This window comes from Electrona antarctica (assembly GCF_951216825.1).
Source record: "Electrona antarctica genome assembly, chromosome: 3".
NCBI classification, from domain to species: Eukaryota; Metazoa; Chordata; class Actinopteri; order Myctophiformes; family Myctophidae; genus Electrona; species Electrona antarctica.
In genome coordinates, this window is record NC_136808.1 from 4,192,810 (window position 1) to 4,206,523 (window position 13,714).

The 13,714-nt window shown below is 45.3% G+C and overlaps 1 protein-coding gene across 3 annotated transcripts in view; it reads left to right on the forward strand.

Moving 5' to 3' along the window:
* The window catches only part of trpm7 (transient receptor potential cation channel, subfamily M, member 7), a 102,086-nt gene that overhangs the window by 82,518 nt on the left and 5,854 nt on the right, over positions 1-13,714 (forward strand). For 2 of the 3 annotated variants that reach the window (XM_079496649.1, XM_079496651.1), the window contains 7 exons: positions 585-622; positions 2,227-2,255; positions 3,191-3,244; positions 6,824-6,868; positions 7,946-8,011; positions 10,333-10,616; positions 11,150-11,232. In XM_079496649.1, the coding sequence (XP_079352775.1) occupies positions 585-622; positions 2,227-2,255; positions 3,191-3,244; positions 6,824-6,868; positions 7,946-8,011; positions 10,333-10,616; positions 11,150-11,232 (599 nt within the window). The remainder of the gene's footprint in view (positions 1-584; positions 623-2,226; positions 2,256-3,190; positions 3,245-6,823; positions 6,869-7,945; positions 8,012-10,332; positions 10,617-11,149; positions 11,233-13,714) is intronic. The other variant, XM_079496650.1, reaches the window with a different exon arrangement.

Below are 13,714 nucleotides of genomic sequence, written 5' to 3' on the forward strand. Positions count from 1 at the left end.
TTTGATCCACTCTGTCCATACTCTGTCTCGGAATCTGGCGTCCATCTTGGTTTTCTCTCCGTTGTAAATGCGCAACAGAACCCTGGCTGCTAGGGGCGCTTTTTTTTTCTTTCGATTATGACGAGATTTGTCATAATCGGGAAAAAAAACTCTACGAGAGTCTAAATGTTTGGGCTAGGTTAAGCAGGCCACCCCCGTTTTCAGCACACCCACCTGTTTCAGCATGCCCACCTGTGGGCAGCCACAGTTTTGTTTTATTATTATTAATACAAAACCCCACTTCTAACTACTCAAAAATGGCTGATCTAAAGGCTCAACGCTTTGCATCGTGACATGTTGAGAGCTTTGACTTTTGGTCAAGTACATATTGATGCCAATTATGTTGTGCTTCAGTGCTTTTATACAAGTAACATTTTTAATTCAGGCCTTTTACTTGTAACAGAGTATTTCTACATTGTGGTATTGCTAATTTTACTTGAGTTGAACAAATCAGAGAATTTCTTCCAACACTGTTGAAAAGACTTGAGCCTTTCATTGACTGTACAGTACAATGAGTACATGTGTATTTTCTTCTTGTACTGCAGGAAAGAGTTCAGGTGAAGTCGGCCCAAGCCAGCAGCCTGTGAGTGTTGTGCTTTTCACCATCACCACCTTCCATATGCACACACCAACATAACACCTACTGCAGGGGTATTCAACTAGATTAGGTCGGGGTCCACAACTGTAGAATGATTGTGTGCGGAGGGCCGCACAGCGTGCGCGCGAAGCACACATTTTTTTGGATTCTACAAATGCATTTTGTGTCAAACACAAATATCTATGTAGGCTAATACATTTGTTCACAGTATGAGCACAGGTTGATATATGTCTATACAAGTATATGCTATACCTTAGAATAGACCTATTTGACAGAACGAGCGTCAACGAGCACTAGCTGAAAATACAAACACACACACACACACACACACACACACACACACACACAGACTGCAGGAGTCTGTCTAATTTCTCTCCAAGAGTACTGTCATTATGATAATCTAGCACTTTATATATCGCACACATCATACCTGTAACTTTCTCTTTTTCTTTTTTTGAATGTTATTCCAAGGGCCACTGGGGGGGCGCTCAGCGGGCCACATTTGGCCAGTTGAATAGCCCTGACCTACTGTAACACGCACACATAAATAAACAAACAAACCATACCCCACACATTAGGTTCTTTGCATAACTGTAGTCCCAGTTTTCTGTTCCTGTTCATTTTCCCATAGCTTCATTTGATTGGCTCAGCCAGCGGTAGGTTATTGTTTTTTTTATTTATTTTTTTGAGTAGCCAATTTGTTTTTTACCCCATTTTTCCTTGCCCAAATTAATCGTTGGATCCTACTGACAGTCAAGGACTGTCTAAAGAGGACGAGACGCGAAGGCCACCGTAGACCGTACGGGCGACGCCATGGTGCTCCATGGAAGGAAAGAAACATGCGCAGTTGAGACCAAGGAAGCTGAACGCGGAAGTGTTGGCTGCATATAGCCCGTTGCGCATGTTTCTTTCCTTCCATGGAGCAACATGGCGTCGCCCGTACGGTCTTCGCGTCTCGTCCTCTTTAGACAGTCCTTGCTGACAGTGAGGACGTAGGGCCTTTGTCCTACTCTTCCCGGCCCAACACACCATCTGAAAATGCACGTGGATCACCCATCTGACTACTTTCTGTAACACGGCAGCCGAATACTTACGCTCGCATGCACATACGCATGCACGCACGCACACAATTAAAATATACAACTTTGTTCAGGCTCTAAAGAAGCCCGTAGCACTTGCCCTAGCCTAGCCCCTTAGATAGCACATTATGTAGACTTAGATAGTATTTTAAACAGACGTATAGCTTGTTACGTAGACAGCTCTAGAATTGCACTTTATGTAGTCATAGCACTTTATAGTACACATGTATAATATATTATATAGTATAGTATGTATAGTTTACATAGATACTCCACTGTTACGTTCTTAGTCTACGCATGATTCATGATAACTACTTTTTATATATGTGATGTATGCCATGCTTTTGTTATTGCTTAATGTAAGTCGCTCTGGATTAAGAGCGTCTGCTAAATGCCTAAATTGTAAATTGTAAAGAAGAACCATAAAATAGAGTGGTTTATTATGAATGCTGTGTGTAGTTGGCTCTTTAAGTGTATGTTTATTTTGTTCTGTGTCCCTGTGTGTCTCAGAAGAGCCTCAGGGGAAGATACCCTAAATGGTAAGAGAAACACTGCCACTGACGTAGGCTGACTGCACGCACGCACGCGCGCACACACACACACACACACACACACACACACACACACACACACACACACACACACACACACACACACACACACACACACACACACACACACACACACACACACACACACACACACACACACACACACACACACACACAGTCTCTCACACACACACACACACACACACACACATACTATACTTTTGAGGACATCAACCTTTTGGCAATTTTTACACATTTCTGCCATTTTTATTTGAAAAGCATTGTAACCACATTGCATTTCAAGGATTACACAATTGAGGTCCTCCTACAGTTAACGCATGAATAAGTTAAAAATACATTACACGGTACAAGTGTTCCATTATCTATCCTCCAGGGCTTAAAGTTCTCAGTCCTGGGGACGGATTTCAGTCCAGAGGATTGCATAGGGGTCATTTAATGAGATCAGTGCAGATTTGCAAAAAAACATTTTCAGTCTTGGGATTTTTTTGTGTGGCTTTAAGCCCTGTATCCTATACAAATGACCCCCTATAGGAGAACATTTTCAATAGACCTCAGATTGACACTGGTTTCGAGGTCGTTCCACTGTGTGGCTCCTATGCAAGCACATTATCCTTTGTCCACTTTACTATTAAAAGCAGGAGTGCTCACATCTGCTATATTGGCTCTGATGAAACGGTTGTGTACAGCGTTTACCCGAGTGTAACTTGTCTTTTAAAATTCAGACCAGTCTGAAGCGAGTGGTGCAACAGCTCCCCCTATTGGTACTCTAAACATAGTAACACAGTCACATAGTCCCATAGGGACAAAGCTGTTCCTTGGAGTGGTTGCACCACTCAAAAATCCTAACCATGAAGCCGGAAATAGAGTGTGGGAAGATAATGTTTGTGTGTGTGTGCTTCTAGCTGCAGTCTCTCTCTACACTTCCCGACATGGCCACTTGGGATCCAGGAAGGACTGTGAGTGATCTTTCATTTACTAACCTTTTCTTGTTCAACTCTGGAGCCTGACATTGCATCTGTGTTCTATTGAATGATTGAAGGCCGGGGAGTCCTGATAGGCAAGTGTTTAGGGTGCATACCACATGGTGTCCTGATAGGCAAGTGTTTAGGGTGCATACCACATGGTATCCTGATAGGCAAGTGTTTAGGGTGCATACCACATAGTGTCCTGATAGGCAAGTGTTTAGGGTGCATACCACATGGTGTCCTGATAGGCAAGTGTTTAGGGTGCATACCACATGGTGTCCTGATAGGCAAGTGTTTAGGGTGCATACCACATGGTGTCCTGATAGGCAAGTGTTTAGGGTGCATACCACATGGTATCCTGATAGGCAAGTGTTTAGGGTGCATACCACATGGTATCCTGATAGGCAAGTGTTTAGGGTGCATACCACATGGTATCCTGATAGGCAAGTGTTTAGGGTGCATACCACATGGTATCCTGATAGGCAAGTGTTTAGGGTGCATACCACATGGTGTCCTGATAGGCAAGTGTTTAGGGTGCATACCACATGGTGTCCTGATAGGCAAGTGTTTAGGGTGCATACCACATGGTATCCTGATAGGCAAGTGTTTAGGGTGCATACCACATGGTGTCCTGATAGGCAAGTGTTTAGGGTGCATACCACATGGTGTCCTGATAGGCAAGTGTTTAGGGTGCATACCACATGGTATCCTGATAGGCAAGTGTTTAGGGTGCATACCACATGGTGTCCTGATAGGCAAGTGTTTAGGGTGCATACCACATGGTGTCCTGATAGGCAAGTGTTTAGGGTGCATACCAGATGGTGTCCTGACAGGCAAGTGTTTAGGGTGCATAGCACATGGTGTCCTGATAGGCAAGTGTTTAGGGTGCATACTGCATACCACATGGTGTCCTGATAGGCAAGTGTTTAGGGTGCATACCACATGGTGTCCTGATAGGCAAGTGTTTAGGGTGCATACCACATGGTGTCCTGATAGGCAAGTGTTTAGGGTGCATACCACATGGTATCCTGATAGGCAAGTGTTTAGGGTGCATACCACATGGTGTCCTGATAGGCAAGTGTTTAGGGTGCATACCACATGGTATCCTGATAGGCAAGTGTTTAGGGTGCATACCACATGGTGTCCTGATAGGCAAGTGTTTAGGGTGCATACCACATGGTATCCTGATAGGCAAGTGTTTAGGGTGCATACCACATAGTGTCCTGATAGGCAAGTGTTTAGGGTGCATACCACATGGTATCCTGATAGGCAAGTGTTTAGGGTGCATACCACATGGTGTCCTGATAGGCAAGTGTTTAGGGTGCATACCACATGGTGTCCTGATAGGCAAGTGTTTAGGGTGCATACCACATGGTGTCCTGATAGGCAAGTGTTTAGGGTGCATACCACATGGTGTCCTGATAGGCAAGTGTTTAGGGTGCATACCACATGGTATCCTGATAGGCAAGTGTTTAGGGTGCATACCACATGGTGTCCTGATAGGCAAGTGTTTAGGGTGCATACCACATGGTGTCCTGATAGGCAAGTGTTTAGGGTGCATACCACATGGTGTCCTGATAGGCAAGTCTTTAGGGTGCATACCACATGGTGTCCTGATAGGCAAGTCTTTAGGGTGCATACCACATGGTGTCCTGATAGGCAAGTGTTTAGGGTGCATACCACATGGTGTCCTGATAGGCAAGTGTTTAGGGTGCATACCACATGGTGTCCTGATAGGCAAGTGTTTAGGGTGCATACCACATGGTGTCCTGATAGGCAAGTGTTTAGGGTGCATACCACATGGTGTCCTGATAGGCAAGTGTTTAGGGTGCATACCACATGGTGTCCTGAAAGGCAAGTGTTTAGGGTGCATACCACATGGTATCCTGATAGGCAAGTGTTTAGGGTGCATACCACATGGTGTCCTGATAGGCAAGTGTTTAGGGTGCATACCACATGGTGTCCTGATAGGCAAGTGTTTAGGGTGCATACCACATGGTGTCCTGATAGGCAAGTGTTTAGGGTGCATACCACATGGTATCCTGATAGGCAAGTGTTTAGGGTGCATACCACATGGTGTCCTGATAGGCAAGTGTTTAGGGTGCATACTGCACACCACTACCACATGGGAACCAAGTTCCATTCCTAGCCAGATATTGCTGAAGGTCATTCCCCTTTTCTCTCTCAGCTGTTGGTATGAAAAAAATAAAAGCGCTCGCCAAAAACACCTGTCTACAAGCTCACGACGCCTCACACTTGTGAGCTTGTAGATCAGCGTTTGACACTGACACCGTCGGTTGACATGCTCATTCATTGCAAAGAATTGTGTGAAATATAAAGCAATTTAACCTGGGTTGGTTCGTCATGTTGAGGATGTGCATATGGAAACAGTAGCTGGATTTTCTTATTGAAAATCAAATGTCTAAAGTATGTCTAACCATTGTTACAAACACTGCTGGGATCCTTTGCAGACATGTTTTATTGCACTGAAATGGAGCAGTGTTGTTTTTGGCAGCAAATTTTTTCTCTTGAATAGTTTTAATTTAGTTTTAGTCACATTTTAGTCACCTGGAATGTTTTACTGTTAGTCTAGTTTTAGTCGACTAAATGTCATAAGATTTTAGTCGACTAAATCTACATTGATTTAGTCGACTAAAATGTGTTTTGGCGGGCCTCGATGCCGTCCTAATGACTGATTTTACACTTGCTGAAAATAGCCGATCTACAAGCTCACTTGTGGGCTTGTAGATCGTCTATTTTCAGCATGCAACCAATTGTAAAATGACTTATACTGGATCTCTTGTCCACTAGTCCCTTCCTAGCATTTTAGTCTAGTTTTTATTTGTTGACGAAATTGTCAGTGTATTTAGTCTTAGTTTTAGTCATCATAGCTTAGTTTTCATTCAGTTTCCGTTTAGTTTTCGTCAGTGAAAAAAGGTAGTCGACGAACATTTTTCGTCTTAGTTTTAGTCGACGAAAACAACACCGAATGGAGCCCATCAGTGTGCAGAGTGATTTAAATGTTGTTCTTTTTGTAAAATATTTGTCTTCGCCCAGCATCATTCTGCCCAACTCTGGGGATTGGTTGTTTTAGAGCAGGGGTTCTCAACGTTTTTGGCCGGGGACCCCCGGAAATGCTTTGGCAATGTCTCGGGACCCCCGCCCCGCCCCCTCCCGACCCCCAATATAAATTGACTGCTACAATAACCTTAAACCATTTTGGGCGGGAACCCCTTTTGGTGTTTTAAGCATTGTTATAATTTAGCTATTTTTGAAAAATCGTGTATTTTTTTTTTTTTATAATTTGGCGACCCCCTAAAATAATTTGGCGACCCCCCCCGAGGGGTCGCGACCCACGGGTTGAGAACCCCTGTTTTAGAGAAGCAATAAGCCACATGATTCTGTGGTTTACCTTGAGTTTAGAACAGCTGGGTGGGTCGATGGCACTCTGGCCTCAGGCTTCCAACACCACTTAGCTGTAGTAAAACTCCATGGTTAACCAATAACCATGGCTTATTGCTTGAGCATACATTTACATGTACTGTATGTAATCTCTCCTTTCCACTGCAGCTATTGGCTCCCCCTTTAAGCCCATGGAGAGTTACCAGTACTCAGGTGGGTCACATATACCGTAATTGAAGTATGTATGTAGGTTTTAAGCACTTAAAAAATGATTTATACGTAAAAATGTAAAGTGTAAATTAAGGGTTGGAAATTACATTAACAAATATTCACATGCTGGTGTATTTCTACGATGGATTGGCCACTTCGCAGCCATTGTTGTAATGTTCTATTATCTTAATAATAATAAATGTAAACATTTAAAATAGGAAGAAACAATCAATGTTAACAATCAACACTCAAGGTGAATGAAAGGTTACTGCCCTATGTAAAGACTCCTTACTGTAATGCACTCTCCATATACAGGCGTTGACACTAAGGGTTGCCCACCTAACCCTGGCAGGTAAATAAAACTTTCGGGCAAGTGGACTTTGCTTCCAGGTTGCCCGACCGGGCAAGTGCTCGTTTGAGAGGGAACGCAACCTTCCTGTAAACACAACACATCTGTCTAAACACCTGAGCGCTCCTTCTTCTGGTCTGTGGAATGTAAAATAAGGTGTTATAAGGTTCTGTGTTCACTTCATTGTTGCTAAACCCATAGTCATATTCATAGCTATGTAGGTATTTGGCATAGAAACTTAGGTATGACATTGTTCCATTCCCACAGAAAGTAAAAAAAAAAAGAGAAAGAAAGAAAAAAAAAACGGTAATTAAAATGTTACCTATCATTTTGTAATGAACTATTTACTTTTCGGGCAAGTGGGCCTGACACGCGGGCAAGTGGAAAATGACCTGTACTTGCCCTCTCAGTCGTTAGTGTCAACCCCTGATATGTAATGAAATGAAATGAAATGAAATGATTACTATATTTACCCAGGGTATCTGGGCTAAGCTCAAGAACTTGTTTCCAGCCAGGCCCTGCTCATAGAACATTTCATCGTAGTTGTTCAATGCCTTGTTCAAGGGCACTTCAGCGGTGGTAATTTTTAACGTGTCGGACCGCTGATTCGAACTGGCGACCTTCCGGTATCAAGACCGCTCCGCAATCCGTTCGGCCACCGCTGCCACTATGTAAATGATGTGTGTGTGGAGCGTCTCCTGATGTGCTGTGTTGTGTGTTTATTCCTCTAGCCGTGGAGCGTAATAACCTCATGAGGCTTTCTCAGAGTATCCCCTTTACTCCGGTGCCCCCTAGAGGTAAGATCCTGCCATATATATTACATTTGAGACTTTTGTAACAAGCAAACGGCTTGAAATTTGTGTCATGTAAAGTGAACTACATGTGTCAAACTAATAGGACTACATATTCCATTATGCCAAGTCTGTAGTGCGCATGCGTTGCGCACGCCGGTATGTGTGAGTTGTGGTTGATTGGCACACTTCAATAAAACAGTCAGTTGTTATGTAAGCGTTGGTCAGAGCGTCCTGTGTTCTAATCTAAAGTAAGATTACAAGCGTATCAAAACGTTACAATTTGGTTGAGAATTTAGCGAGTTATTGTGATGGTAATTGTGGTCGAGACCTCCCGCTTCAATAGACAGCCAGTATAATGTTGCCCTGGCTTTGACAAATCTCCAGTCTGCATTCAATACCATTCATCTACTGCTGTTTTATGCAAACAAAACCATTCCAGAACCTTCCCTAACAAAAAGAAGGTTCCAGCTCCTTTCTATGACTCCTCCTGACTATTCAAGGGATGTGCATTGAAATTGTGGCTATCTATGAATATTTTGGTACAGTTGGAGGCCATCGATATTGTCCTTTTCTTTTTGCTGAGGTTTGCGTGATCTGCGCAAAAGGACAGTTAACCCATTTTGGGCGGGAACCCCTTTTGGTGTTTTAAACATTATGTTATAATTTAGCTATTGAAAAATAGCAGATCTACAAGCTCATAGCGCGCCACCGAGTGGCGCGCTACGAGCTTGTAGGTCTGCTATTTTTGAAAAATCGTGAAAATATTTATTTCGGAAAACTGGAGGATTTAGAAGGATTTTTAAAAATGTTGAGGTCAGGCCTAAATGGGTCAAATGATAAGGGACAATATCGGTGGCACCCAACTGTATCTGTCTATCAATCTATCTATCTATAAATGCACCAAACCTCTGTGCGTACGTCTGTAATCCACGTAACTCGAGAACCGTTCGCCCCACAGACTTCAAATTCGACACACACGTTCCACACCCCCACCGGGAATGCAGTGCCCGGTGTCCGTCAGATAGCCGGTTGTCCAGAACCACAAAAGCCTCTGCCCTGAGGCTCTGGGCCTGATCGCCCCTATATCTCCATATATGGAGCTGGCCCGTTCTGACATCATTCTGACATCAGCATAGACTCCATATTTGGGCATGCCTGACAAAGAACTCCATATATGGGCACAAAAGGGACACAGACATAATAACTGGGTGGGGCATGCATTTCCAACTTGCATCGTTCCAAGTAGGCCAGTGCCCAACGGGCACCACTCTAGTAGGCTATAGAGATAAACCTTTCTTTTAAATCTCTCTCATGTTGATAATCTGTCCAGCTTGATTACTTGGGGAATTTAAAACTTTTGGTAAAGCAGGAGGAGGCTTGCTCGGCCATGCAAATATGGCGTCCGCATTGACACATCGTTCCGGCCAATGTGGTATCTACAGCTCATAACAAAAGGGTTGCTAGTTGGTTACGAAATTCATGCCTCGGGTGGTCCGCGTCTTTGCGATTCTCCCGCGAGAGGGTTGCTTATCCATGAGCTAACTTCCGGTCAAGACCACGAGAGGGTTGCTTATCCATGAGCTAACTTCCGGTCAAGACCACGAGAGGGTTGCTTATCCATGAGCTAACTTCCGGTCAAGACCACGAGAGGGTTGCTTATCCATGAGCTAACTTCCGGTCAAGACCACGAGAGGGTTGCTTATCCATGAGCTAACTTCCGGTCAAGACCACGGTAATGTTTGCCCCTTGAATATGGAACCTCACTGAATGGACTGGACAGACTGGTATTAATCCATTTTGGACTGAGGTCGATAAAAAAAAGGCTTCTAAATCCTAACATTTTTCTGAAAAACCTATGTTTCTATGTCAGTGGTGCTCAACCTTTTTCATGTCAAGGACCCCCAGAATTATCTCTATTGGGCCACGGACCCCCAATGTCAAAATATGTAGTTCCAGGGACCCCCCCAGAAGCAAATATTTTAGTTAAAAATGTTCGCTCTGAAATATATATATTCAATGATTTTAACGATTAAGTGGCGTGCTATGAGCTTGTAGAGCTTGTAGATAGCTAAAGTATAACATAATGCTTGAAACACCAACAGGGGTTCCCGCCCGGAATGGGTTCATCTTGGCAGTCCAAGAACTTGTCACTAAATAATAACTACATTGGATCCATTTGGAAGACAGGTTATTTCTTTCCTGAGAAGTAACAGTTTAGGAAGGCCCCCCCCCCCCCCCCCCCCCCAACAGCGACGATATGTACAATTGTGAGCCCTGCCTGGACACAACCAAACCCTGTTGGGTGCTTTGTCTCCCCCTAAAAGGTGAGCCAGTGACAGTGTATCGCCTGGAGGAGAGCTCTCCCAACACCATCAACAACAGCATGTCCTCCTGGGCCCAGCGGGGCCTCTGTGCCAAGATCGAGTTCCTCAGCAAGGAGGAGATGGGCGGCGGGCTGCGGCGGGCCCTCAAGGTGCTCTGCACCTGGTCCGAGTACGACATCCTGAAGCCCGGACACCTCTACATCGTCAAGTCCTTCCTGCCGGAGGTGGTCCAGACCTGGCAGAGCATCTACAAAGATGACACCGTGCTGCACCTTTGTCTCAGGGTGAGGAGGGCCTATTATGTATAGCTTCACGCGAGATCTGAGGAGACACACACACACACACACACACACACACACACACACACACACACACACACACACACACACACACACACACACACACACACACACACACACACACACACACACACACACACACTGACTGACATACACACGCACGCACATGCGTTTGTATTACTGTATACATCAATCATTTAGGAAGGTGATTTTATGAATGGCATTTTCACAATTTCTTGGCATTTTGAATACTGACCATAATATAATAGCCCAAATGGCACATCTGTGCACGACACTGGCCCACAGCGAAGTATACATCAGGCATAACTCCAATCCTAACAACATAACCTCTAAATGTCTAATCCTACTCCTAAGAGTGCACACACACACACGCACGCACGCACGCACACACACACACACACACACACACACACACACACACACACACAAACAAACAAACAAACAAACACACACACACTAAATTTGATGTGACCTTGTGTAAATGTTTGTCATTACAGGAAATTCAACAACAGCGCGCTGCTCAGAAGCTGACCTTTGCCTTCAACCAAATCAGACCCAAGACCATCCCTTACTCCCCCAGGTACATAGAGACCATCCCTTACTCCCCCAGGTACATAGAGACCATCCCTTACTCCCCCAGGTACATAGAGACCATCCCTTACTCCCCCAGGTACATAGAGACCATCCCTTACTCCCCCCAGGTACATAGAGACCATCCCTTACTCCCCCCAGGTACATAGAGACCATCCCTTACTCCCCCCAGGTACATAGAGACCATCCCTTACTCCCCCCAGGTACATAGAGACCGCCCCTTACTCCCCCAGGTACATAGAGACCATCCCATACTCCCCCAGGTACATAGCGACTACCCCTTACTCCCCCAGGTACATAGAGACCATCCCTTACTCCCCCAGGTACATAGAGACCACCCCTTACTCCCCCAGGTACATAGAGACCACCCCTTACTCCCCCCAGGTACATAGAGACCATCCCTTACTCCCCCAGGTACATAGAGACCATCCCTTACTCCCCCCAGGTACATAGAGACCACCCCTTACTCCCCCAGGTACATAGAGACCATCCCTTACTCCCCCCAGGTACATAGAGACCACCCCTTACTCCCCCCAGGTACATAGAGACCATCCCTTACTCCCCCAGGTACATAGAGACCATCCCTTACTCCCCCCAGGTACATAGAGACCATCCCTTACTCCCCCCAGGTACATAGAGACCATCCCTTACTCCCCCAGGTACATAGCAACCATCCCTTACTCCCCCAGGTACATAGAGACCATCCCTTACTCCCCCCAGGTACATAGAGACCACCCCTTACTCCCCACAGTTACATAGAGACCACCCCTTACTCCCCCCCAGGTACATAGAGACCACCCCTTACTCCCCCAGGTACATAGAGACCACCCCTTACTCCCCCAGGTACATAGAGACCACCCCTTACTCCCCCCAGGTACATAGAGACCACCCCTTACTCCCCCCAGGTACATAGAGACCATCCCTTACTCCCCCCAGGTACATAGAGACCACCCCTTACTCCCCCCAGGTACATAGAGACCACCCCTTACTCCCCCAGGTACATAGAGACCATCCCATACTCCCCCCAGGTACATAGAGACCATCCCTTACTCCCCCAGGTACATAGAGACCATCCCTTACTCCCCCCAGGTACATAGAGACCATCCCATACTCCCCCCAGGTACATAGAGACCATCCCTTACTCCCCCCAGGTACATAGAGACCATCCCTTACTCCCCCCAGGTACATAGAGACCATCCCATACTCCCCCAGGTACATAGAGACCATCCCTTACTCCCCCCAGGTACATAGCGACCATCCCTTACTCCCCCAGGTACATAGCGAGCATCCCTTACTCCCCCAGGTACATAGAGACCATCCCTTACTCCCCCCAGGTACATAGCGACCATCCCTTACTCCCCCCAGGTACATAGCGACCATCCCTTACTCCCCCAGGTACATAGAGACCATCCCATACTCCCCCAGGTACATAGAGACCATCCCATACTCCCCCAGGTACATAGAGACCATCCCATACTCCCCTAGGTACATAGAGACCATCCCATACTCCCCCAGGTACATAGAGACCATCCCATACTCCCCCAGGTACATAGAGCTATCAGTGGTGGAAGTGGATACAGGTCCAGTGAGCACCTAAAACATTACATTTTCTGAAGTATACATGATTTGAACATGCACACATACATCATTATCGTATAGATTTACCCTTCAACCTTTCTCTTTATGGCTATAATGACTTAGCCTGGCTAATAAGCCAGACTAATATCACACAACACTGTCGCGGTATATCAGTCTGGGCTGGCTCCACTTGGATTTCATTTCCCGGGGAACATTTTCTCTTTGACGCAATTGGTCAGAGCTACTGTCAGTCAAAGGTCTCAAGCATTGAACGTCACTGTACCAAAGCCCGCCCATATTGCATACCGTGTCCCGATTGGTCCGACCTGTTCTCGATTGTAGGAAAGAGGCGTGCTACTGAGCCTCGCCAGACCGAAATCCGCTGGTAGGCAACTTTTTTTTGCCAACGGCTGATTCGGTCTGGTTTATTAACCAGGCTAATAATGACTGGCTATCCACAGGTTTTGTAGCATTGTTGAAATATTACTTTAGCATTGTTGAAGTGGACGATCTTTTTTTTTCAATGGCTAATTTAACATTGAGGTGCCCCACATTGTTTAGCTAGCCCACTCTTCCTGTATACAAAAAAATAAATTAAAATGAGAAAAATAAAAATCATCTTTTTGATGAGTTTGTGTTCTCTCTTTTAACCCATTCCGGGGCGGGAACCCCTTTTGGTGTTTTAACTAAGCATTATGTTATACTTTAGCTATTGAAAAATAGCAGACCTACAAGCTCGTAGCGCGCCACCGAGTGGCGCGCTACGAGCTTGTAGGTCTGCTATTTTTGAAAAATCGTAAAAGATGCGGCACAAATCTTTGAATATATATTCTTTCAGAGCGAACGTTTTTTTTATTTCGACATCAGGCCTAAATGGGTTAACATTGAGATGC